This window comes from Prinia subflava, unplaced genomic scaffold (genome assembly GCF_021018805.1).
Source record: "Prinia subflava isolate CZ2003 ecotype Zambia unplaced genomic scaffold, Cam_Psub_1.2 scaffold_48_NEW, whole genome shotgun sequence".
Taxonomy (NCBI): domain Eukaryota; kingdom Metazoa; phylum Chordata; class Aves; order Passeriformes; family Cisticolidae; genus Prinia; species Prinia subflava.
Genome location: NW_026961012.1, coordinates 749,867 through 777,251, shown reverse-complemented (window position 1 = coordinate 777,251; position 27,385 = coordinate 749,867). Strand labels below are relative to the sequence as shown.

General features: G+C 50.9%; 1 protein-coding gene across 1 annotated transcript; it reads left to right on the top strand.

Moving 5' to 3' along the window:
* Positions 1-6,236: 6,236 nt before the first annotated feature.
* On the top strand, positions 6,237-25,657 carry LOC134565432 (basic salivary proline-rich protein 4-like). Its single transcript, XM_063425018.1, has 3 exons — positions 6,237-6,316; positions 24,619-24,736; positions 25,112-25,657. The coding sequence occupies exons 1-3, from the start codon at positions 6,237-6,239 to the stop codon at positions 25,655-25,657; spliced, it is 744 nt and encodes a 247-aa protein (XP_063281088.1).
* Positions 25,658-27,385: the final 1,728 nt, after the last annotated feature.

Below are 27,385 nucleotides of genomic sequence, written 5' to 3'. Positions count from 1 at the left end.
GCAGCCATGGAACAAGAAGACATGGAGCAGAGAAGGAGCAGTGGAACAGTGGTAGATGAGCAGTGTCAGAGCAGCGCTGGAGGAGTGCTGGAAGAGTGGGGCAGGAGCAGAGGAACTGTGCTGGAACAGCACATCACAACTTTAGAACAGCAGTGGAGTAACCATAGAAAAGGCACAACAGTGGGGGGACATGAACCACAGCCATGGAACAGTGGTGGCACAGCACCATCAAGCTCATTTCTTCTTTCCTGAACAACTTGAAACACAAATGGCCCAGCAGCTTCCCCAAGACTGGCATCCACATCTGTCTGCTGCCAGCAATTCTGTTCTCATTTAGACCGGCCTGGAGGAAGCAGGCAGAAGAGAAGAAGGGCTGAGGGTGGGCAGCTGAGGCCTTGCAGCCACCTCAGAGCTGTGGCTGTAGCAGAGCACAAGGATGGCCTGGCTGCAGGGCGGTGGGTCTGCAGCTGTGCACTGCAAGGGTCTGTAGAAAACGGCTCAACAGCCCAAGCCTGCCCATGAGCCTCTCCTGCACTGCAACTGTGTCAAAGAACAAGTAGTGCAAGAGAAGGTGGGAAGAGAGAAGCTGCAGGGGAGCCCCACCAGCAGACACCCAGAGCAGCAGCAGCAGGGGCTCCGCTGTGCTCTTGAGACACACTGGCACCATGCCTGCAGGCTTTCTGTGCCTTCAAGCAAAGTCTGCAGCTCCTGCTCTTGCCTGTGGCCCTGGCAAGCATGGTCCAAAGGCCGCAGGAAAAGGTGGTAGGCAGCAAGGAAGTGAGGGTCTGCTGTGTGCTGCAATGTGGTCCAACAGAGGCTGGGCCAAGCCCTGCTTCCCTAGGGCAGCTGGGGAACATCCCTGCATGTGGCTCTATGTGAAAGCACTGGGGACTGTCCTGGTTCCTGCCTCAAAGGTTCTATGTCCGGCCGGGGACAGCTGGTCTACCCAGAAGGTGTCCACCAGCTACTGAGGCCAGCCAGGGACAACTGGTCTACCCCACCTTTGCTGACCAGGTCCGAGGTCCTCCCGGGGTGAACTGGTCTACCCAGCCTAATCCAAGCAGGTACTGAGTCCGGCCCGGGACAACTGGTGTACCCAGAAGCTGCCGCCGAGGGAGTAACTGTGGCTGAAGACAACTGGTCTGCATAGACACTCTTTCCACCACAACCGCACAGGGGCAAGGGAAGCGTATCCCAAGCGCCGCCGGCCACAGATTCAAGCCCCCGCCCCGCGTGTCGGGCCTGGGAGCCGCGCGGAGGAGAGTGCAAAGGTGGAGCGCGGCAGAGGGGTCCCCTGTCGGCCCCGGTCCGCCCAGAGAGGCCGAGCAGGAGGAGAAAGAACGCACAGCACATGCATGCACGCCGGAGGGGCGGCACGGCCCAGCGAGGGAGCAAGTGAGCCTGCGGGGATGTGGCTGCATTATATGGACAGACGAGTCCAAAGTCCCCAAGAGAACGACTTGGACTGGACTGGGCTGGCGCACCGGCGCACGCCGCCTCCTACCATGATGGAACTGGAGGCAACCGCAAACAGCGAGCCTTGCTCAACTTCCTGCAGCCGTGGCGAAACCAGGTCTACCCAGCCCCAGCGCAAATCGGGCCAAGTCCCGCGGGGGCGGATAACACCTGTTCGCCCCGTCACCGCCCGTCACCGCAGCGCCACACCCACGTCTGCGCCGGAGGCCGGCAGGCGGCGCCGCAGCCCTCGGAGCCGGGTAGACCTGGCCACCTGGGGCCGCCCCGCTCCGGGGTACACCAGCTCGCCTCGCTGCCGCTCGTCACCGCAGCGACACGCCTCTGTCCGCGGCCGGGACTGGGCAGGCGCAGCCAGTCCCGGAGCCGGGTAGACCTGGCATCCAGCTACCATCCCGGAACCCAACAGCCCCTGTCACGCCTGAATGACGGATGGCTCCAGCAGACCCGTCCCACCTACCCGATGAAATCCATTTCAAGACCGACACATACTTTACACTCAATACCCCCTCCCCCCCCGCCATTTTTTTTTTTTCTTCTTTTTTGGTGGGAGTGGCGGGGGAGTTGTGTGTTGGGTGGCTGAGTGGGGGGGGGTGTTGGTGGTTTTATTTTATTTTATTTTATTTTATTTTATTTTATTTTGTTTTGTTTTGTTTTGTTTTGTTTTGTTTTGTTTTGTTTTATTTTATTTTATTTTATTTTATTTTATTTTATATCCTGAAAGAATGGTACTTCTACTCTTTGAAACAAGAAAGTTTTCTGGGAAAAATACTCTTTGCAATCTTGATTTATTTTCACTTTGCACCCAGACCACTTCCAGCCGACCTCATGGGCAGGCTGTGCCCTGTACTCGGCCTGATGACACACTGAACCACCAAAACGGCGTCGCCACCCCCACCCGCCCTCTTCCGGATGCTAGACACCCCCCATCTCTCCCCCCCAACCCCAAACATAGGGGGGGACAGCGGGGAGGAGAAGCACGTCCATGCGACGGAACTTGGAAGCATGCCGCGGGCTCCTGGCACGACTTGCCTGCTCCCACTTTGTCCCCCCACAGGCAGAGTCCGTGGCGGGGCAGCCACCAGGGGGGCGCCCGCTTTCGGGCCGGTCAGAGATGAGCAGATGTACCAGGGGATGTGCCGTGTACAGGGATGCAGCCCAGCACAGCTTCTCTTCCCTTTCTGCTGACAGAAGAATGTGAAGTGGGTGCAGAGACCATCCAGGGCCATAAAGCAGCCTTTTCTGTCTTCAATGACTTGGAAAGATGTGCCAGCAGCTTTCCCAGGACTGGCATCTGGATCTCTCCACAGGCTGCACCTCTGTCCTCATTTTGACCAGCCTGGGGGGGCAGGCAGAAAGGCAGAATGCTGAGGACAGGCAGCTCAACCATCCAGCAAAGGCCAGGAGGGGACTGGCCACGAGCCCGTGGTTCTTCTAGACTCCCTCACGCCGTGCTCAGGGGCTGTGGGGAATGGGTCCCTACAGGTCCGGGCAATGGTGGAGTCAGCAGTCACAGAAAAGCCAGCTTGCACTTTGAGGAGGACCTTAGAGAGCTGCAGGGGAGCCCCACAAACAGACACCCAGAGCAGCAGCAGTAGGGGCTTCACCGTGCTCTTGAGATACACTGGAACAATCCCTGCAGGCATTTTGTGCCTTCAAGCAAAGCCTGCAGGGCAGCTCCTGCTCTTGCCTGCGGCCCTGGCAAGCGTGGCACAAAGGCAGCAAGGAAGTGAGGGTCTGCTGTGTGCTGCAATGTGCTCCAGCATGCGAAATACAAAGTTATGTTTCGTTTCAGGGAAATGAAGAAAATCTGTGTAATTGTAATTGTGGAACATGGCCATGGGACAGTTATAAAGATGAGTTCTAATAAACAACCCAGGAAAGCATAGAAAGAAGTTTTTGAATAAATCTTGTGCTTGCAATTACCTATTATAAGTCTCAAGCTATTCTGTAAGAAGTGTCTTTTAATTATAACTTTAGAAGCTTGCTTTGTAGTAAAGAATTTTAACTGTAGTTTTAGAATGTAAAAAAGCCTTTTAGACAAAAGAGGGAAGTAAGAAGGAGGATCAGGCCTTTCACAGAAGGTAGAAAAACATCCTGGACATGAAAGAAAGACTTCAGCTCGCTGATTTATAGCTCCTAAAAAAAAGAAAACTAAACATGACTATCAAAGATTGATGGACATGGAAAATAGAAGTTGGACCCCACATCTAACAGCTGGACCCCGCCACTTGGAAAATATATCCTGGAAGTACATCCTGGAATATTGAAATATCAAAATAGATCACAATAGTCTATAGAACTGTACAAGACAAAATATGAATTTATGACTGTTAAGTATTGAATTGTAACATTAAAAGTAGAAATGGAAACTGGTGAGAAAGCTTATGAATATGTATGAATATAGCCAATAAAATCCCAGCAAGTCCAGCAATCAACGGGCAGTGGGAAGGGAAAATCCTTCCACTGTACCCAGTGCGCTGTCTTTGCTGACACTTTCCCATGTTAATTAATTAATTATTAAATTGAATTATTATATAGGCCGTGTCAAGTGTCTCATTTCTAACTAGCAGAGGCTGAGGCAACCCCTGCTTCCCCAGGGCAGCTGGGCACCGTCCCCGCCTGGCGCTGTCTGCAGGGCACTGCGGAGTGTCCTGGTTCTGGCGCTCCTGGTCCTAAGTTCGTCCCGGGACAACTGGTCTACCCAGAGGCTGCTCCCTAGGCAGGAACTCTGGCCGAGGACAACTGGTCTACCTGCCCTGGCCCCAGCAAGAAGCCAAGTCCAGAGGAGGGGGACCGAGTGTAGGCAGCAGGCGCCGGGAAGGCAGGGCACGGGACGGGCCGGGACAGCAGGCAAGGCCGTGTGTGTACCTGAAGCGCCCAGCACGACGACGGCGGCTGCAGTGCAAGGGGCAGGATGTGCATCTGCTCGTCCGTGCCGGCTGTGGCTGTGTCTTCTCCCGGCTCTGGGGTCCAGGTCTACCTCCACGGCCGGAGACAGCAGCGCACGGACACCCTTTCCAGCCCAGCGGCGCACGGGCAAGGGAAGCCCATCCCCAGCGCCGCCGCCCGCAGAGCCAAGCCCCCGCCCCGCGTGTCGGGCCCGGGCCCCGCGCGGAGGGAAGCGGAGGCCGTGCGGCCTGGCGGGGCCTCTCTCGCTGGGTGCCCGCAGCGCTTTCGGCTGGCAGCAGGCGGCCCTTGGCTGGCTTGCCCGGCCCCGGAGCCCGTGTGTCGGAGGAGAGCGCAAAGGCGGACAGCGCCACCGGAGACCCCTGTCGGCCACGACCCGCCCAGAGAGGAGGAGGAGAAGGAGGCAACAAGAAGCAGCCACACGCCGGAGAGGCGGACCGGCGCAGCGAGCGAGAGAGGGAGCCTGTCGGGACGTGGCCGCATTATACGGACAGACGAGTCCAAAGCCGCCGACGCCCCCAAGAGAACGACTCGTGCTTGACCGGGCTGGCGCACCGGCGCACGCCGCCTCCTCCCATGATGGAACTGGAGGCAGCCACAACCAGCGAGCCTTGGTCAACTTCCAGGAGCCGTGGCGAAACCAGGTCTACCCAGCCCCAGCGCAAACCAGCCCAAGTCCCGCGGGGGCGGATAACACCTCTTCGCCCCGTCACCGCCCGTCACCGCAGCGCCACACCCACGTCTGCGGCGCAGGACGGCAGGCGCCGCCGCTCCCGGAGCCGGGTAGACCTGGCCACCTGGGGCCGCTCCGTTCCGGGGTAGATGAGCTCGCCCTGCTGCCGCTCAACACTGCAGCGCCACGGCCCTGTCCGCGGCCGGGCCGGGCAGGCGCAGCCAGCCCTGGAGCCGGGTAGACCAGGCCGCCCGCCACCGCCCGGCTGCGGGGTAGACCAGCTCGCCGCGCTGCCGCCCGCCACCGCCGCGCCACGACGATGCCTCTGGACCCGGGTAGACCTGGCATCCGCCTACCATCCCGGAACCCCACAGCCCCGGTAGCGCCTCAGTGCCCAATGGCTCCAGCAGACCCGTCCCACCTACCCCATGAACCCCATTTCAAGACCGACACATATTTTCCACTCAACACCCCCTCCCCCCCCGCCATTTTCTTCTTTTCTTCTTTTTTGGTGGGAGTGGGGGGGGAGTTGTGTGTTGGGTGGAGGACGGGGCGGGGGGGGGTTCGGGAAATTCTTTTCTTTTCTTTTCTTTTCTTTTCTTTTCTTTTCTTTTCTTTTCTTTTCTTTTCTTTTCTTTTCTTTTCTTTTCTTTTCTTTTCTTTTCTTTTCTTTTCTTTTCTTCTTTTCTCTTTTCTTTTCTTTTCTTTTCTTTTCTTTTCTTTTCTTTTCTTTTCTTTTCTTTTCTTTTCTTTTCTTTTCTTTTTATTTCTTTTCTTTTCTTTTCTTTTCTTTTCTTTTCTTTTCTTTTCTTTTCTTTTCTTTTCTTTTCTTTTCTTTTCTTTTCTTTTCTTTTCTTTTCTTTTCTTTTCTTTTCTTTTCTTTTCTTTTCTTTTCTTTTCTTTGTATATCCTGAAAGAATGGTACTTCTACTCTATAGAGACAAGAACGTTTTCTGGGAAAAATACTCTTTGCAATCTTTGTTTATTTTCACTTTACATCCAGACCACTTCCAGCCGAGCTGATGGGCAGGCTGTGCCCTGCACTCGGCCTGCTGACACACTGAACCACCAAAACGGCGTCGCCACCCCCACCCGCCCTCCTCGGGACGCTACACAGCCCCCCTCTCTCCCCCCCCAACCCCAAACGGAGGGGGGGACAGCGGGGAGGAGAAGCACGTCCATGCGACGGAACTCGGCAGCAAGCCGCGGGCTCCTGGCGCGACTCGCCTGCTCCCGCCTCGTCGCCCACGGGCAGAGCCTGTAGCGGGGGGGGCCATCAGGCGGGCGCCCGCTTTCGGGTCGGTTCTTTCACGGTCCACAGAGGTCTTCGGCCCTCGGTGCGGGTCTGGGGGGTGTCATGGGTTGGCACTGGCCAGATGTTAATGCACCCATGAATATATGTTTTTTCTCTAACAAATCCTGTGGGATGTGATCAGGAACAGAGCAGAGCAGGCTTAAATCTTGAAAACAAAAAAAAACCCACCAAAACTTTATTAATTACATAAGAACAGGGACAGAAATACTCTTAAACACACACAGAAACAGAAATAAAAACTTCTTAGAACATTTCTTCTCCCAGTCTCTACCTCCCCACCCATCACTTGTCACAGACCAACCTTTGGGTTTTAGATCAAACAATCACCACTCAAAAAAACCTAATCTTTAATTCAGCAAGGGAGAGAGGAGTCTCTCTGGCACAACAGACTGTTCTCCAGAACACACAGGTCCACTCCTTATGTGTTCCCATGTCACCCGTGGCACCGCCCAGAGAAGTCGGGTGACTCTCTCTTTTTCCTATGTCCAGCGCTCTCACCGCTGTCTCATAGGCCAAAACTACATACAGGGCTTTTTAAGGATGCTGCATGCCGAGCTCTCCCCCTTTTTACCCAGAGGCCGGGGTTCCAGGAGCAGGTCTGCCCTGAGGGCAGAGGGCACCACCTCACCCTCCCCCTCTCTTCTCTGCTCGCTCCACTCTTCCAAGTGCCAGTGACTGTAGCAAAAGCAAGGGCAGCTGTATCCACCCCAAAATGCAGTTTATGTTCAAAAGAGACTCAAGTTCAGTCTATGGCTGATATTATGCAAGAGAAGTCCAGCTCAGAAGGCTACTCCTCTCATTCTTCCATCGGGTTCCTTCCAATCATGCTTTATCATCTCGGTCCCAGGCCGCTTCTCACCACTCCGAAACCACCAGTCATGAGAATCAATGTCTAAGAAAAGTTTCTTTCTGCCAAGCAAGGGTTAACAGTTTTTTCTCGGCAGGGTGCAGGCTCAGGCACTCCCAGGCTCCACAACTCCCACGTGGCTCGGCACCTTCTCCCGGAGTTTGGGGGTGGAGGGGGGTGAGCACACACGGAGGGCACTTCCAAAGTTTTCCACCCCTCCATCCTGGACGGGGCAGCTCAGTTCCAGTTCTGTCCCTTCTCTTCTCCCCCCCCCGGGGGGGCTCCGGCTTACCTGAGCCGACCACGTGTTTCCCCTCCCCCACCCAGCCTCGTGGCCGGGCAGGGGAAGGAGGCCTGAGACGTCTCTCTGCTGAAACCAGGATCTGAAAAGAGGGCCGAGCCCCTCAGACTCCTGCTTTTAACTCTTTGTGTCCTCAGAGGCGTGTCCAAACCTCTGAGTGACCAATCCAGGTGCCAGCAGAAAAGCTGATCACTGATTGGACTGCCCACATCCCCCTGGAAAAATTCACCTCCCCCCCAACCACGACACAGGGAAGACTCAAATCCAACTTCCTCATGTCCAAGCTGCCAGGGCTGCAGACAGAACCAGGGGACGACACATGGGCTGTGCCACCAGTGCCTTTCCCTGGAGCAGGATAGTCCGGCTCTTTCATGCTGAGGCAGTGGTTGAGAGGAGAGGGGAAACTCATTGTAGCTGACATGCTGGAGCACGTATAGGGACAGTTTTTTCAGAGGTGAGACACAGCCCTGAGGGAAGCAGGGACATTCTCAGGGGGTCCCCAAAGCTGGGGGCCAATCCAACTGCACTAGGAGCCTCCGTGTGTGTCCAGCTCCTTCTCCCTGGGCTCTTGGCACATGGGCAGTTGGCATCCAATTCCAAAGCCCTGACTGGCACTGATCTTCAAGGAAGCCTGCACCTCTCCTTGGCCAAAGTTCCTCAATCAGGACCCTGTGGACACTTCCTCAATTCCTCTCCAACGTGATGTCAACACACCAATGATGTCACAGCACTTGTCCCTCTGGTCAAGAGTCCCTCACGGGGACACTCTGCTCTCTCATCAGTGGGGCACAAAGCAGCAACATTCCAGAGGAAAGCCTTCTCCCGGGGGCACTGCGGCTCCTTGGGCAAGGTCCAGAGCAAACAGTCAAGGCAGTGGCCTGAAATGTTTTCCCAGCTGGGCCACCACAGATCTCTGATGGATCCACAGTGTTCCTGTCCAGAGAGAGAAGCAGAAGCCTTCACTAATGCCCCACAATGTCAAACAGGAATCACAGCCATGGAAGTGATTTGGGTACCACTTCTCTGTGGCTTTTTCCTTCCTGGAACCTGGGACAGGCACCTGGATACTCCTGGGAAAAACAACCAGGGACACTGGTATTCCATGAGGCTCCGGCACAGCTCCTTTGGGCTTCAGAATGCAAACCAGGTTTTCACCTCAAGCCTTTGATCCCCACTCTGGCTCTCCTCAAACTATGAGGGTCAGGTCCCAGACAGGGCCAAAGCAGGGTTTTATGCCTCGGCAAAAATTAGAAGAATTGGATGTGGTAAAAATTTGAAAAAGCAGAGGTTTCAAAATCCTTGAATTTCAGAGGCTACAGCAAGAAAGTTTGAAGGTTCTATGGTCCATTATCCTCTGTCTTCCTGCTCTTCATTTGGCACATTCCAACTCCAGAGCAGATTATGGGAAGCAGACCTTCTGGAAGAGTTGAAGGCTCCTTCCCAGGGAGAGGAAGAAAGAGGGAAGGAGGGCAAACATTTGCAATTGTTTTCTTCATTATGACTACAAAAAGCTCTTCACTCAGTTTGCAGCATCCTGATGGTGAGTCAGGTTCCTACAATTTCCTCCCTTATATTTCCCACCTTTTCCCTCTTTCTGCTTTCTACCCTTTTTTCCTAAAATTTCCCATCTTTTTGCTCATGTTTTCTGTCCATTTTTGCCTTGCATTTCCCACCCTTTTCTCCTCTCATGTTTCCCACCTCTTTCTTCCTTTATGTTCCCCACAATTTTGTCCCCTAATATCTCCTGCCCTTTTGTCCCCCCACATTTCCCACCCCTTCCTCCTCCCATTTCCTGTCCACAATTCTCACTTTTCTTCCCAAGTTGCTCTGCCAGATTTAACATAATTGCTTCAAAAATGATGCACTGTATTTGTAGGTAGAGCTTCCAGTGTGGTGCAGTCATTAACATTTCTGTAATCTATGGAAATATATTATTTTATTCAAAAATGAATATACATCTAATGATTATGTAGCATACATTCTTAAGGTATATAAATTATATACATGAGACAGTATATATAATTTATTAATTACTAATACAACAATTATATATTATCTATTATATTAGCATCATTTAATTACTATAATTCTTTTCTTCTATAAATTATATAGATAAGGAAATGCACTTTCTAGAACTATAGTTGGTTCTAAAAGGACTGCTTGGGGCTGAATGCAGTGTTTTTAGGGGGAAAAGGAGGAAATTAGGGAGCTGTGGGGGAGGTGATCACATGATTTGAGGTGGGGGGGTTAAGATTTGGGAGAGTCACTCAACTTTGGGGGACCAGGTTTGAGGGTCTCATAATGGGGATCTGAGTTTTGGGGAGGGAGGTGTCAGATTTCAGGGCTTGCAAATTGAACAGATCGTGAGAATGGGGTTCAGATTTGGGGGCGGGGGGGCTACGTGATGTGCGAGGGCTCAGTCTTGGGGTCTTAATATTTTGGGGGGTGAGAACTGTGAGGTCATATTTGGGAAGCCTTGGACTTAGAAAGCCTCACGATATGGGGAAGGGGTCTGATGTTTCCAAAATACACACAAATACACACCCAAGCACGATCCCCCCAAATTCCCACAGAATCCACAATCCACAGGGCAAGGATTTGCTGTGGCCATGGCAGTGTAAAGGAAAAGAAGCACCCCTGGGTTTAGGTCATGTTCCTCACCATTTTCCCCTTTTTGTCTCATGTTTCCCACGCTTTTCCCCTTAAGTTTCCCATCACTTTTCCTCTTACACTTCCCACCCCTTCTGTCCCTTCATATTTCTCATCCATTTTGGCCTCATGTTGGCTAATTCTTTTCCCCCTTGTCTTTTACACCCATTTTTTCTCCCATTTCCTTTCCTTTTCCCGTGTCCCATTTCACACCCTTTTCTCCCCTCATGTTTTCCACGATTTTCCTCCATCACGTTTCCTGCCCTTTTTCTGCTCATGTTTCCCACCTTTTCTCCTCTTCTGTTTCATGCCTTTTCTTCTTCTCAGTTTCCAATCTTTTTTGCCTTCCATTTCCTGCCTTTCCCTCCCCTCACATTTCCTGCCTATTTCCCCCTCATGTTTCCAGCCCTTTTCTCCCCTCACGTTCCCCACCATTTTGTCCCCTCACATTTCCCACCCTTTCCTCCCCACATTTCTCACCCACAATTCTCGCTTTTCCCTCCAAGTTTCTCTGTGAGCTTTAACATAATTGCTTCCATATTGCTTCAAAAATGGTACACTTTACCTGTGTGGTGCAGTCATTGTCATTTCTGTAATTGATTTAAATTGATTATTTCAATTAAAAAGCTAATATTTATTTAACAAATATATTATACATATATTTCTAATACATATAATATATATTCCTCATATATATAATGTATATGTTTTATACAGAATTTTCATATATATATTTATAATGTATAGAATTTAAATGGTTTCTTTAATGTACATAAATTATTATTTATAAGGTAATTCAGCTCCCAGATCTAAATACGGTGTGGACAGGTCTGTAGCTGGGCATGGATTCAGCCACACCAATTCCTCTCTGAGGATTTTGGACAGCCAGGTCTCAGCACCAAGGATCCTTCTCTCTGGCCCCCAATTTTTCAGATTCTCTGACAGAAGCAGAGCCCACATCAGCCCCTGTGTCTGCACAGGAGGGGCCATCACAAGGCCTGGGGAGATGAGCAGATGTAGCAGGGGATGTGCCGTGTACAGGGATGCAGCCCAGCACAGCTTCTCTTCCCTTTCTGCTGACAGAAGAACATGAAGTGGGTGCAGAGACCATCCAGGGCCATGAAGCAGCCTTTTCTGCCTTGAATGACTTGGAAAGATGTGCCAGCAGCTTTCCCAGGACTGGCATCTGGATCTCTCCACAGGCTGCACCTCTGTCCTCATTTTGACCAGCCTGGGGGGGCAGGCAGAAAGGCAGAATGCTGAGGACAGGCAGCTCAGCCATCCAGCAGGGGCCAGGAGGGGACTGGCCACGAGCCCGGGGTTCTTCTAGACCACCTCACGCCATGCTCAGGGGCTGTGGGGAATGGGTCCCTACAGGTCCGGGCGATGGTGGAGTCAGCAGTCACAGAAAAGCCAGCTTGCACTTTGAGGAGGACCTTAGAAAGCTGCAGAGGAGCCCCACAAACAGACACCCAGTGCAGCAGCAGGGGCTTCACTGTGCTCTTGATTCACACTGGCACCATCCTTGCAGGCTTTTTGTGCCTTCAAGCAAAGCCTGCAGGGCAGCTCCTGCTCTTGCCTGCGTCCTTGCAAGCGTGGCACAAAGGCAGCAAGGAAGTCAGGGGCTGCTGTGTGCTGCAATGTGCTCCAGCATGTGAAATACAAAGTTATGTTTCGTGTCAGGGAAATGAAGAAAATCTGTGTAATTGTAATTGCGGAACACGGCCATGGGACAGTTATAAAGATGAGTTCTAATAAACAACCCAGGAAAGCATAGAAAGAAGTTGTTGAATAAATCTTGTGCTTGCAATTACCTATTATAAGTCTCAAGCTATTCTGTAATAAGTGTTTTTTAATTATAACTGTAGAAGCTTGCTTTGTATTAAAGAATTTTAACTGTAGTTTTAGAATGTAAAAAGCCTTTTAGACAAAAGAAAAAAGTAAGAAGGGAGCCCATGCATTTCACAGAAGGTGGGAAAACATCCTGGACAGGAAAGATACTTCAGCTTGCTGATTTATAGCTCCTAAAAAAAGAAAACTAAACATGACTATCAAAGATTGATGGACATGGAAAATAGAAGTTGGACCCCACATCTAACAGCTGGACCCCGCCACTTGGAAAACATATCCTGGAAGTACATCATGGAATATTGAAATATCAAAATAGATCACAATAGTCTATAGAACTGTACAAGACAAAATATGAATTTATGACTGTTAAGTATTGAATTGTAACATTAAAATTAGAAATGGAAACTGCTGAGAAAGCTTATGAATATGCATGAATATAGCCAATAAAATCCGAGCAAGTCCAGCAATCGATGGGCAATTCAAAGGGAAAATCCTTCCACTATACCCAGCACGCTGTCTTTGCTTTCCATGTTACTACCATGTTAATTAATTAATTATTAAATTGAATTGCTGCTTGATATATTGGCCATGTCAAGCGTCTCATTTCTAACAATTTGGTGGAGAATGCGGGCAACTCCAATCCATTGGGGGAAGCCCCTGGTCTCAGGGAGGTGCCCCACCTTGCAGGCTCTTGCCTCAGGTGGCCCTGAGTGACTGGGGAATCTTTCAGAGAGAAGGAGATCCTTCAGGTAAATTGTGAGCAAAAGATTTTGAGCTCCCGGAGAAGACTGCAGTAAAATTCACCTGTAATAACTCGTGCACAGAGACCCAGGTGAGAAAAGGGGGCTGTAAGTATCGCTTGGTTAGGTGGGCTAAGAACGGGTACACACGTGTGAGAGTGCGAGTGGTGTGTGTGAGACGTGGCCTGGCCATGCAGTGATTGTGGAGTTCTTCTAACCTCGGTTCCATTTTCCTGCAGGGATAGCGGCAAGTGAAGGAACGAAGCGAATGAAGGGAAAAAAGAATTCTTTTATGTAAAAAGATCAGGGGTGGGATGCGGCAATAGTTGGGGAGGATTTCTTCATAGTGAATTGGAGGCGGGAAGTGGTACTGGTTGAAGATACTTTATAGTAAAGAAATCCTAAACAAGTGAGAAAATAGGAAGGCCTTTCATTACCAAAGTCAGAAAGAGTGTGGTTGAGGCAAGTGAGAGAATACCCGTTTCTTAGGGTGGGTCAATGCCAAGGCAAGGACCCAGGGGTTGGTATAAACCAACAGGAAAATAGCAGTACTACAGGTACTGGGAAAGGAGGGAGCTTTTTACCACAAGACAGTCCCCTGGAGTTAATGTTAAAATTTTAGGATGAATGTCAATCCAGGAAAGGAAAAAGTAAAGAGAAAATGATACAATACTGTATGATGGAATGGAGTAAAGAAATTATACAACATGATTATTTGTACTGGCCAATGTACAGGTCATCTGAGGAGTGGATCTGTCAGGCCCTGAGTTCCTGTGTAAATAAAAAGGATCCCATGAACCAAGAAGAGAGCGATTATGCTGCTTTATGGCACATAAAGGTCCTGGCCTTCTCCCCTGTATGCTTTCAAAACCAAAAAGGAGAAGAATCCATGGGACCACTTACACAACGTCCCCCCATTATCTACCACAACCAGCTGCCCCACCAGAGGTGCCTAATCCAGCACCCCCAGCACCTCAAGCCCCTGTGGCTCCAGCTGCCCCACCAGAGGTGCCTGAGCCAGCACCTCAAGCCCCTGTGGCACCGCTTGCACCTCAAGCCCCCATGGCTCTGCCTCGTCCTCCAGATTCAGCACCTGCACATAGAAGCAGGGACACAGTTCGGGCAGAAAGGTGCAAGGACAGTGATGATGAGATCAAAAGGGGCCAGTTGTAACCATTAAAGAAAGTACTGATAGTAAGATACCAAAGAGGGAAGGGGGTGACAGCTATTAGATATGTATCAGTACCACTGAACACTGGGGATGTGAGAGGCTTTAAAAAGGAAATGGGGATGTCTGATAGACTAGATCAGTTCCTGGGGTCCAAGAGAAGCCACAATTCAGCTATTAAACTTCTTAGAGAAAAAGGGTTTGCAATTTGTCCACATTGCAATTTGTAGAAACAGAAATGAAATATTTGGGTCATTAGTAAAGTAAAGGAACAAAGAAACTGGACCCCAATGAGTATCGGGCATACTTGCCTTACCTTCTCCCAGAACAAAGGGAGAGATAAGACAGCTGGTAAGGCTATTAAAGTATTGTAGGCAGGAGATAAAAAAGTATAGTCAAAAAGCAAAATTTTTATATGAGAAGTTACCTGGACGACTGAGTCATGATTGTGTAGAGTTAATTGAATTACAAACTAAAGTAAGAGCAGATTTAACTGAAAAAAAAGATAAAATTATCTGAAGAGGAGAAATATTTCATCAGTAGCTCCTCCAAAGTATTAGAAAGGAAGCAGAGGTCAGGATATGCAATTGTAAAGGGAGGAAACATGTCAATAGTAGAAAAGAAAAGGTGAAGTTCCAGCTGGTCCGCACAAGCCTGGGAGTTATATGTGTTATACCAGGTTTAGAACTGTTAAAAGACAAAGTGGAGGCTATTTATACAAAGTATACTTTTAGAATTGTACATACTTTTAGGAAGATTTGGAAAGAGAGAAGTTGGATCAATACCCAAGGAAAATCGTTAACCTATCAAGAATTAATACTTAAAGTGCTTGAATCATTAGAAGGAGCAGAAAAAAAAATAGCTGTTACACATGTAAAAGGTCACCAAAGAAACACAAGCTATTTAGCAAGAAGAAATAGCATAGCTGACCAAGCTGCAAAACGAGGCGGCTTTTGAATTGAAGGAAACAATTCAGTTGAATATTATAACAAAAGTTCAAAGAGAACTCCAAAATATTTTTATAGCTCCCAAGAAGCTATAAAGAAATTAGATACTAAGAAAGAACAAAGAAAATGAGTACTCTTAGATAAGTGGGAAATTATGCCCAAAGCCTATGCACAAAAGATTTTGAGCCAATTACATCAGCATCCTCATTGAAGAACCAGAACCTTGTGTGATCATTTTTTTTAAGTATTGTGGGTGTATTAGGATTTTTTGAAATAGCAAAGCAAGTAACATGGGGGTGTGTTACTTGTCAGAAAGTCAACCAAAAGGTAATGAGGCAACCCACAACAGGGGGGGTAAGAAAATAGCCTATGAACCTTTTGAAAGAGTTCAGGTGGATTATACTGAGCTTCCAAAAGTCAGTAAGTGGAAGTATCTGTTAGTAGTAGGAGATCAACTAACTCACTGCGTAGAAGCTTACCCAGCTCTAAGGGCGACGGCCAAATTTGTAACTAAAATACTATTAGAACAAATTATTCCCCGATTTGGGGTTATTCGAGCCATTGATTCTGATCAAAGCTCCCATGTTACCTCTAGTGTCATCAAACAGGTAACACAAGCCATAGGTATTTCCTGAGAATACCAGACCCCCTTGGCACCCTCAGAGCTCTGAGAGGGAGAAAAGAAGGACCAAACTATAAAACAGCATTTAACCAAATTAATGATTGAAACCAGAATGTCCTGGATAAAATGTTTACCTTTAGCATTGCTTAATATAAGAACACTTCCTAATGCAGATACTGGGCTATCAGCATAGGAAATGCTTTATGGAATGCCATATTCCCAGGAGATACCCCAAACATCAGTAATAGTTCAAGATACGACTATTCAGAACTATATCCAAACAATTAGACAACATGTATTAGAGTTGAGAGAAAAAGGAATATTGGCTCCATCTACCCCTCTAGGATTTAGCATACATAAAATAAAACCAGGTGATTGAGTGCTGGTTAAAAGCTGCAAAGAAGAGAGATTATCTCCGAAAAGGGAAGGCCCATATTTAACCCCTTAAGCACTGATACAGCCATCCAGACTGCAGAGAAAAGCTGGACCCACAAATCACGATTAAAGGACCAGTGGGACCACTGACAGAGGCACCGGCCCAGCCTCAGTGGAAAATCACTTCTGCTCCTAAAGAACTGAAAATAAGACTTTAAAAAGATTGATGCATGTTTTAGAAACTCTTGTACCTGAGGCTTCAGAAGCAAAACCTTCCAAGAGAAGTGAAATGTCCTACCCAGAACTGTAAATGTTTTCCCTGGGGTTGTTTCAGGTGCACTAAGTGTCAGAAATTGTGGTATACAAACTTGGTGCTCGGAGCAAGGATCCCTAGTACCCTTTGCTGGAGTTGTAGAGAAGAGAAAGAGACAAGTAGAACACTAAGGGCTGCAGTAGAGAAAAGATACATCAAAGTAAGTGATAAAGATTGGTGGAGGACCTGGCTGCACGGAACACGGGCTGGGATTGATGTGCAGGAAGAAGCAAAAGCAAAATTGGAAAGAATTGAGTGTGATTACAACAATTAGATATCAGACAGATACTGAATTGAAGTAAAGAAGTGGCACAGAGCTAAACTTCAGTGGGCCTGGCAACAATTCTCAAGTAAGAATAAATAGAGGGCAAGACCAGATTGACCTCTGCCTTTGCCACCAAGAAGATGAAAATCCCAACTGTTGGCAGCAACCCAATAGGTTGGAGGGGTGGAAAGGCACGTCATACTGGACCTCTCATCATACACCTGATCATGTGCGTAAGCACTGCCGTGGCAATTGACAATTGTCACCCGTGTCACCAGTGGGTGAAATGGAGAGGAGTTACAATGGTATCCTTTGTTGGTCACACCCAGAGAAACAAAGGTGGTTATGATGAAAGTCAGTTAAGTGTTTGTGAAGAGCAAGGGAGTTTTAGATGGCAAGGAATTTAGAAGCAAGAGGAGAAGCTGGCCGTCATTACCAGACATGTCCAAGAGGAGAATATCTATGTTTTACCAAAGCAGGTATGTGGAAATACACTGGTGGGGGAGGAGTTCAAGACCAATATGAGGAGAATTTAGTGCAGAAAGCAGTAGAAGGATTGAAAACCCACTCTGAATCTAAAGTTGCTTCCTCAAATTTGTATAAGAAATTAGGGAAACAGCTGCCAGAGTTAGACCTTTCCACTTTTAGACACAATTTGTTTATGAGTTTAATGCAACAAATTGAAATAGAATTAAATGTTTTTAGTGCTTTTAATGTTTAATTAAAGTGCTGAATCTGTGGTGGGACCCACAGGACAGAGCAATGGCCTTAGAGAGGAGAAGGGTTAGAAGTAGCACAAATTTGAAAGTGGAACTGAACAGGAACTACAAAACCTGAAAAACAGCCAGAAAGATGGGTATTGACAAATGTAGTGATAAGCCAAGAATGCATAGCCAAGAAAGGGAAAGCTTTTGAGACAAAGGTAGGGGAAACCCCTTGCAGGAAAATGTAGACCACAAATTTCTCTAAAATCAGTGGTAGCCACAAAAAAAACCTGAGAGGTATTTCAGTAAAAAACAAATGCCTGTTAAACAATAGAATTCTATGCTTCAAGCTCCATGGTGAGGCCAGTTGTTTGGAAGAGGGGCTTAGTGAAAGAAAATAGTATTTCTAATATGGTGTTCATTGACTGGATTGTTGTTTTTACCTTGCTGAATTCCATGCTTTGTTTGGCTTATCCACTCTGTGATTCAAAGTATGCAGGTCGCTGTGATGCCAGCAGACCTTGAACTAGCTACAGGGGAATTTGGCCATTTTAGGAAAATATTTAAAATATCCAAAATAATGAAATTGAAGAAACAGGACAAAGAAGGAAAAGTTTCTGAAGGGTGGGGCAGGCATTGGGGAGGCAGGGGGGACCCAAAGACACTGGGCTGGAATGAACTGCAGAGGCAGAGGGACTGGGGATGTGGAAGGGGCCGCTGGGGGATGCAAGGGGAGAAGAAAGGAATTGCAGTGTAGGGACATGGGAGTGCAACAGAAGGGCTTGGAGTGGACAGAATGGATGAGGGGAAAACAACAAGACTGAGAGAGGGTTTAGGAGTGGTGGGTGAATCCAAGAATGATGCCAGGAGACACCACTGCAGTGGCCAGGGAGAAAAGCACGAGACTCAGAAAGGGGGAAATAAAGGAAAGAAAGGAATTGGGTATGATGAGTGCAAGGGCATTCATAGACCCTGGGCAGGACAAAGAGAAGTGCCCAGGGAGAAGATTTCTGAAGACACCAAGAGGATGGGATGGGAGGCTACATAGGGCAGGATGTGGTGACATCACGGCCTCACCTTGGCCTGTGCCAGGGAGCACAGCAGGATGGAGAAGAGCAGGGCCACGCTGAGCACAGCCACCTTCATCTTCCTCTTGCTCTGGCAGCATTGGCTGGGGCTGCACCTTAATCCTTTCCAGGGTGAGGAGCACCTTCATCCTTCCCAGGACTCCTCCCTGCCCCTCCCTGACAGCCCCCAGGCCAAAGCCTGGCTCGGTACAGACGCCCAGTCCTGACCACAAGCCCAGCCCTAACACAGAGTCCTACCCACACGTGACATGTCTCCAGCCCCCTCACCCGGCACCCTCCAGCTTCCTGCACAGGACAGCTGCACTTGGAAGGGCCCAGGCAGCTGCAGGGGCCAAGGGGTCGGGCAGGGAGCCAGAGACAGGTGGATCCCTACTCCCACATAATCCATCTTCCACCAATCCCTCAGAGCGCTTGGGGATTGTGACCACCTGAAGACAAGGCTGAGGTTTGGGGAATTACTCAGGTGTGGCTCTTCCCACATCCCCACTACCCCATTGCTCAGCACTGCAGCTGCCAAACTGCTCCAGTCTCCAGCCCAAAAGCAGATTCCAGAGAGGAATATCTCCTGCCCTGACCCTCACCCTGTCACACTTGAAGCCTCTGTGCCATCCCACAGCACACGTGTCCTACTCTGCACAGCTGCTCTGCATGGGAGGAGCCAGGGACCCCATCTCCAACAAGGCTCTCACTCAAGCACTGTCCCTGCCTGGGACCTGCCCACAGCTCCCCAAGGCCCTTGTCCCCACACAGGGTCTCTGCCGTGCCCTGGCCCTGGGCTCAGGCCAGTTCTGGCCCAGAGCAGGATGTGCCTACCCTGAGGGATTTGGCTGAGTGGGTGTTTGTCCCCAGGCAGCCCCTCAAAGACAACTGGGCAGAGGTGCCCAGTCAGGAGGATGGATGTCAGTCCCCTGACACCATCTCTGATAAGCCCAGTTTCCTCAGGGCCAGAGGCACCAGGAAGATACTGAGCATTCTGGAGCATCCAAGAAATGAGAATGCACTGAGAAGTGGTTCACGAGAGCTCTCCATGACTTTGATTATGGTTTGACATTGCATGACATTAGTGAAGGCTTCTGCTTCTCTCTTTCACAGGGACACTGCAGATCCATCACAGATGTGTTGTGGGCCAGCTGGGAAAGTGTTTCAGGTGACTGCCTGGACTGTTTGCTCTGGAACTTGTCCAAGGAGCAGCAGGGCCCAGGAAGATTTTCCTGTGGAGTGCCCCACTAATGAGAGACCACAGTGTTCCTGAGACTGGGGATTCTTGACCAAATGGACAAATACTGTGACATCATTGGTGTGCTGATGTGGTCATGGAATGGAACTGAGGATGTGTCTGCATGGTCCTAATTGCAGAACAAAGGCTGAGACGTGTCCAAGCTTCCTTGGAGATCACTGCCAGTCTCGGGGATGGCACTGGACAGCCACTGCCCATGTGCCAAGAGCCCAGGAAGAATGTGCTGGACATGCACAGAGTCTCTGAGTGTGGCCAGATTGGCCTTGCAGCTTCAGGGACATTATGGTAATGTCCCTGCCTCCCTTGGGGCTGTGAATGAGCTGAGCAGAAGCTGTCCCTTCAGCTGCTACAACATTTCAGAAAGAAGGTATTTCCTCTCTTTGATTGAACAGCACATATTTGTAAAATTATTTACAGTTCAGTCCTCAGCACAGGAAAGACTCAGACTTCATGGAGCACTTCCAGAGGAGGTTGAGATGCTCCAAGTGTTGAAGCATCTCTGCCACAAGGACAGTCTAGGAGAGTTGGGGCTGTTCAGCCTGGAGCAGAGAAGGCCATGGGGAGACTCCAGTGTGATCTTGCAGGACTTCAAGGCACCTCACAGGAAATGTGGGGAGAAATGTTTTAGTAGGACCTGTTGCAACTGGAGAAGGGGAAATGGTTTTCAACTAAAACAGGATAAGTTCAGACTGGACAAAAGGAAGACATTTTGGATGTTGAGAGTGATGAAACACTAGTACAGGTTTCTCAGAGACCAATGTGTTGTACAGGAAAGTTACAATGTAAAGTTTAACCAGTTCATGAGTAACCTATGTTAAGTGTTGTATATACCAGAATGTTTGTAGCATTCATGCCATCCTATACCTTAGGGTTTTAACCCTTCCCAGTCACTGTAACCCCTCCCAGTTAGGTCAACAGTGCTGCCACTCCCCAATAGGGTGCCTGAATAATCCTATATGTAAATGAAACAGAGAGGAGTATGGGGTATAAGAAGACCTCCTGTTGGGGGTTAGATTTGGTTTTTTTTTTTTTTTTCCCTCTTCTCACAGAATTTTTTCCCATAAGTTTACAAGAAGCCTTAATGACTACTTAGTCAGAACAAAAAGAGTGCTTGAGGGATATGGCAGCACGAAGCTACACCTATTGTTTTTGAGTCCCTGGGAGTGTCCCTCAGAGGGGAGAGATGATGGGTTTTGGGAAAGGCAAAAAAGACAGATCTAGGGGAGGGGGAGGCACTCTTGCTCTCAGCGCCGAGGAGGACGGTCAGGCTGCCCTCTGCCTCTGCCTCGTGCTGGGAAATCTATCGTCATCTGCTGTGTACCCGGGAATCCTGAGCTCGCTTTCTCCAGCCTCCCCCCACCGCCGCTGCTTCTTCGGACCTTTGAGGCTCTCCTGCTACTCTGTAGCCCTGCACTGCCCAGCCCTGCCGGGACACCCCTGCTGCTCCAGCTGCCAGCGCAGAGCTCCTCATCTCATCCACCAGCCCGGGACTTTTCCTTCCTTCCAGTTCGGCCTCTCGGAGTCCTGCAGGGGCACCCAGATCAAACTGCTCTGGGCTTTTGTAAAAGAAAGCCCTCAAGGTTCTTGGTTCTGTTTATTATTGATGCTGTAGTTGTTGTTTGTTTGTCGTTTTGTCATATATACTAGTAAAGAACTGTTATTCCTACCCCCATACCTCTGCCTGAAAGCTCCTTTAATTTTCCTTTTAATTGGAATAATTTGAGGGAGGGGATTTGAATTCTCCATCTCTAGGGAGGTCCTGCCCCTTCCTAGCAGATATCTGTCTTTCAAACCAAGACACCTCCTAAATCCAAATAACGTGAATAAAGTAGAACTCTGTGGTCAGCAAGACATGGCAGACAAGAGATAGAAATGTTCCTGGAACCCAGCGCAGGAGCTTCTGCGGACCTTGCCATCACTTCAAAAGCACTTGAAGCAGGTGACACCCCTGCACACAACAAGTCACATTAGGTCTTCCATGGTATTCACGTGACGATGGATGCCCCAGGCCTGCCCAGGGGACGATTGACAGGACAGAGACATCTCCTTCTTGGAAACCTTGTGGAAGCAGTGGCGGTGTACGTGGCCCCAGAGCCCCCACCCCAGAGCTGAAGTTTTATTAAAGGTGCAAAAAGGCTTTGATGTCCTGCCCTGTTTATTTCATAATGAATGCCCCCTTCCTGGAAATATTCCTGGCCCTGATGGATGGGCTCTGAGAAATATAATGGAGCGAAAGATGTCTCTGCTCCCCCCAACAGGAGGCACTGTACTGTCAGCTACCAGAGGGGTTGGTGTCTCTTGTAAGATAAAACACACCAAGAGAAACAAGAAAACAAACAGCGATACCATTGACAGGAATGTCCTGCCATGGACATGGCAATATTGTGCATCAACAGGCTCAGGCTGCCCAGTTTTGCCTCTCTGCAGATGGACACAAGTGTCAGAAGAGACTGAGAGCCAGCAGGATGCACAACGTCTCTGAGACCCCTTGGTTCCCTGGGGGCCTAGAGTAGCCCAGGTTCCCTTTGGTTCCATGAGGCCTCACAACGTCTCCAGGATCCCTGGACACCACAAGGCCCTGAGGTATCCCAAAGGATCCTTGGTTGCAGCTGGCCTGGCGGTGTCACAAGGAGCTCTGGATTCCCTCAGACCCCACAGTGTCACAGGGTCCCCTTGTTTCCACAAGCCACAGCATCCCAATGGCTCCTGAGCATCTTTGGGCACCAGAGTGTCAGAGCATGCCCTCAGTTCCATCAACTGCACAGTGTCACAATGTGCCCTTGGTTCCATTTAGTCCTGCAGTGTCACAATGATGCCTGGAAACCAGGATTCCTGAGGAATCACAATGGATGGATCCATGAAACCCCACGGTTTCACCGTCTTCTCTTGGTTCCATGTGGGCCCATGGCCACAAAGAGGCCTCTGGATTCAACAGGACCCTGGAGTGTCCCAGGGCCCCTATAGTCACAGGAGTCCCCAGAGTGTGACAATTTCCTCAGGAGGCCCTGCAGTGTCACAGATGAGAACAGGAGTGGGAGCAGCACCAGGGGAGGTTTGGCAGCATTCCCATATCTGTGACCCCACAGCAGTGGAAACAAAAGTGTTCCTCACTATGATCCCACAGCAGTTGAAGCTCCAATATTCCTCTTTCTGTGAAAACACAGCAGAGGCAGCCACAACACTCCCCTTTCTGGGAAACTGCAGCAGTGGCCATACCATGATACCATCTGCCCTTCTCTGTGACACTACTGCCAAGGCAGCCACAATGTTCCCCTGTCTGTGACAACACAAGGGTGGCAGTCCCAACATTCTACGCTCTGTGGCACCACAGTGGTGGCAGCACCAGCATTGCACTGTCTCTGACACCACAGCAGTGGCAGCCCCAAGGTTTCCCTCTCTATGAAAGCCCAGCAGAGGAAGCCCCAACATTCCCCTCTCTGTGAAACATCAGCAGTGGCAGCCCAAACGTTCCCATCTGGGCCACCACAATGGTTACAGAGCAAACATTCCCCTGTCTCTGACATCACAACTGTGGCAGACACAAGTCCCCCTGTCTGTGACAACCAAAGCAGTGGAAGCCTCAAAGTCCCCTGTCTGTGACACCACAGCCGGGGCAACACCAGCATTCCCCTCTCTGTGACACAGGAGCAGTGGCAGCCCCAAAGTCAGTGTCACCACAGTTGTTACAGAACCAAGTCCCACTCTGTGTGACACCAAAGCAGTGGAAGCCCCAACGTCCTACTCTCCGCGACACCACAGAGGTGGCAGCAACAACATTACCCTCTCCAAGACATCACAGCTTTGGCAGCCCCAGTGATTTCCTCTCTAGGAAACCACAAGGGTGGCATATGAAACGTTGTCCTCTCTGTGACACAACACCAGTGGCATCCTCAACATTCTCCTGTCTGTGAAACCACAGAGGTAGCAGCCCCAGCAATCCTCTCTCTGTGACACTGAAGCGGTGGCACCCTGAAGTCCCCCTCCATGTGACACCAGAGCAATGGCAACCCCACTGTTCCAATGCCTGTGACACCTCAGCAGTGGCAGCTCTAAGATCTCCATCACTATGACAAAAGAGGTGTGACAGCCCAAACATTCTCAACTCTGTGGTACCACAGCGGTGGCAGTCCCAATGTCCTGTTCTCTCTGACATCACTGCAGTTGCAGCCCAAACTTCCTTCTCTCTGTAACACTGCACCTGTGGCAGCAGCACTAGAAAAGAAGTAGCAGCCATGGAACAAGAAGAGATGGAGCAGAGAACGAGCAGTGGAACAGTGGTAGATGAGCAGTGTTGGAGCAGCACTGGAGGAGTGCTGGAAGAGTGGGGCAGGAGCCGAGGAACTGTGCTGGAACAGCACATCACAACTTTTGAGCAGCAGTGGAGTAACCATGGAAAAGGCACACCAGTGGTGGGACAGGAACCACAGCCATGGAACAGTGGTGGCACAGCACCATCAAGCTCATTTCTTCTTTCCTGAACAACTTGAAACACAGATGGCCCAGCAGCTTCCCCAAGACTGGCATCCACATCTGTCTGCTGCCAGCAATTCTGTTCTCGTTTTGACTGGCCTGGAGGAAGCAGGCAGAAGAGAAGAAGGGCTGAGGGTGGGCACCTGAGGCCTTGCAGCCACCTCAGAGCTGTGGCTGTAGCAGAGCACAAGGATGGCCTGGCTGCAGGGCGGTGAGTCCTCAGCTGCGCACTGCAAGGGTCTGTAGCAAACGGCTCAACAGCCTAAGCCTGCCCATGAGCCTCTCCTGCACTGCCACTGTGTCAAAGAACAAGTAGTGCAAGAGAAGGTGGGAAGAGAGAAGCTGCAGGGGAGCCCCACCAGCAGACACCCAGAGCAGCAGCAGCAGGGGCTCAGCTGTGCTCTTGAGACACACTGGCACCATGCCTGCAGGCTTTCTGTGCCTTCAAGCAAAGTCTGCAGCTCCTGCTCTTGCCTGTGGCCCTGGCAAGCATGGTCCAAAGGCCGCAGGAAAAGGTGGTAGGCAGCAAGGAAGTGAGGGTCTGCTGTGTGCTGCAATGTGGTCCAGCAGAGGTTGGGCCAAGCCCTGCTTCCCCAGGGCAGCTGGGGAACATCCCTGCATGTGGCTCTATGTGAAAGCACTGGGGACTGTCCTGGTTCCTGCCTCACAGGTTCTATGTCCGGCCGGGGACAGCTGGTCTACCCAGAAACTGCCCAGCAGCTACTGAGTCCAGCCAGGGACAACTGGTCTACCCCGCCTTTGCTGACCAGGTCCGAGGTCCTCCCGGGGTAAACTGGTCTACCCAGCCTAATCCAAGCAGGTACTGAGTCCGTGCCGGGACAACTGGTGTACCCAGAAGCTGCCGCCGAGGGAGTAACTGTGGCTGAAGACAACTGCTCTGCACGGACACTCTTTCCACCACAACCGCACACGGGCAAGGGAAGCGTATCCCAAGCGCCGCCGGCCACAGAGCCAAGCCCCCGCCCCGCGTGTCGGGCCCGGGTGGAGCGCGGCAGAGGGGCCCCCTGTCGGCCCCGGTCAGCCCAGAGAGGCCGAGCAGGAGGAGAAAGAAAGCACAGCACATGCATGCACGCCGGAGGGGCGGCACGGCCCAGCGAGGCAGCGACTGAGCCTGCGGGGATGTGGCTGCATTATACGGACAGACGAGTCCACAGCCGGCGACGCCCCCAAGAGAACGACTCGTGCTTGAGCGGGCTGGCGCACCGGCGCACGCCGCCTCCTACCACGATGGAACTGGAGGCAACCGCAAACAGAGAGCCTTGCTCAACTTCCAGGAGCCGTGGCGAAACCAGGTCTACCCAGCCCCAGCACAAATCGGCCCAAGTCCCGCGGGGGCGGATAACACCTGTTCGCCCCGTCACCGCCCGTCACCGCAGCGCCACGCCGACGTCTGCGGCCGAGGTCGGCAGGCGGCGCCGCTCCCGGAGCCGGGTACACCTGGCCACCTGGGGCCGCCCCGCTCCGGGGTGGACCAGCTCGCCCCGCTGCCGTCCTATACCACAGCGCAACGCCCCTTTCGAGGCCGGGGCGGGCAGGCACAGCCAGCCCAGGAGCCGGGTACACCTGGCCGCCCGCCACCTCCCGGCTGCGAGGTAGACCAGCTCGCCGCGCTGCCACCCGACACCAACGTGCCACGACGACCGCTCCGGGCACATCCGCCGCCAGCCGCCGGCCTCGGACCCGGGTAGACCTGGCATCCGCCTACCATCCCGGAACCCCACAGCCCCTGTAGCGGCTCAGTACCGAATGGCTCCAGCAGCCCTGTCCCGCCCATTTCAAGACCGACACATATTTTAGACTTAAGCCCCCCCGCGCAATTTCCTTTTTTTCTTCATTTTTGGGGAGAGTGGGGGGGAGTTGTGTGTTGGGTGGAGGAGTGGGGGAAGGGGGTTAGTGAATTTAATTTAATTTAATTTAAATTAAATTTATTTTATTTTATTTTATTTTATTTTATTTTATTTTATTTTATTTTATTTTATTTTATTTTATGTTATTTTATTTTATTTTATTTTATTTTATTTTATTTCCTGAAAGATTGGTACTACTACTCTTTTGAAACAAGCAAGTTTTCTGGGAAAAAGTCTCTTTGCAATCTTTATTTCTTTCCGCTTTGCGCCCAGACCACTCCCAGCCAACCTGATGGGCAAGCTGTGCCTTGTACTTGGCCTGCTGACACACTGAACCACCAAAACGGCATCGCCACCTCAACCCGCCCTCCTCGGGACACTACACAGCCCCCCTCTCTCTCCCCCAAACTCCAAACATAGGGGCGACAGCGGGGAGGAGAAGCATGTCCATGCGACGGAACTCGGCAGCAAGCCGCGGGCTCCTGGCCCAACTTGCCTTCTTTCACCTCGCCCTCCCACTGGAAGATTCCGTGGCGGGGCAGCCACCAGGGGTGTGCCCACTTTCGGGTCGTTCGGAGATGAGCAGATGTACCAGGGGATGTGCCGTGTACAGGGATGCAGCCCAGCACAGCTTCCCTTACCTTTCTGCTGACACAGGAACATGAAGTGGGTGCAGAGAACATCCAGGGCCATAAAGCAGCTTTTTCTGTCTTCAATGACTTGGAAAGATGTTCCAGCAGCTTTCTCAGGCCTGGCATCTGGATCTCTCCACAGGCTGCACCTCTGTCCTCATTCTGACCAGCCTGGGGGGCAGGCAGAAAGGCAGAAGGGCTGAGGACAGGCAGCTCAGCCATGTGGCAGGGGCCAGGAGGGGACTGGCCACCAGCCCGGGGTTCTTCTACACCACCTCACGCCGTGCTCAGGGGCTGTGGGGAATGGGTCCCTACAGGTCCGGGCAATGGTGGAGTCAGCAGTAACAGAAAAGCCAGCTTGCACTTTGAGGAGGACCTTAGAAAGCTGTAGGGGAGCCCCACAAGCAGACACCCAGTGCAGCAGCAGCAGGGGCTTCACCATGCTCTTGAGATAGACTGGAACAATCCCTGCAGGCTTTTTGTGCCTTCAAGCAAAGCCTGCAGGGGAGCCGCTGCTCTTGCCGGGGGCCCTGGCAAGCGTGGCCCAAAGGCTGCAGGGAAAGGTGTTAGGCAGCAAGGAAGTGAGGGTCTGCTGTGTGCTGCAATGTGGTCCAGCAGAGGCTGAGCCAACCCCCGCTTCCCCAGGGCAGCTGGGCACCCTCCCTGCAGGGCGCTCTGTCTACAGGGCACTGGGGAGTGTCGTGGTTCCTGCCCAACAGGTCCTATGTATGGCCGGGGAAAACTGGTCTACCTAGAAGCTGCCCAGCAGCTACTGAGTCCAGCCAGGGACAACTGGTCTACCCCGCCTTTGCTGACCAGGTTTGCCTGAGGTGAACTGGTCTACCCAGCCTAATCCAAGCAGGTACTGAGTCCGTGCCGGGACAACTGGTCTACCCAGAAGCTGCCGCCGAGGGAGTAACTGTGGCTGAAGACAACT

Excerpts from the sequence above, each read along its gene's own strand:
- LOC134565432 (XM_063425018.1), top strand. The coding sequence starts at position 6,237 with ATGCGACGGAACTCGGCAGCAAGCCGCGGGCTCCTGGCGCGACTCGCC. Across the intron at positions 6,317-24,618 it reads GTCGCCCACGGGCAGAGCCT|GTTCTATGTCCGGCCGGGGA; the intron begins GTAGCGGGGGGG and ends CCTGCCTCACAG. Across the intron at positions 24,737-25,111 it reads AGGTCCGAGGTCCTCCCGGG|ACGAGTCCACAGCCGGCGAC; the intron begins GTAAACTGGTCT and ends TTATACGGACAG.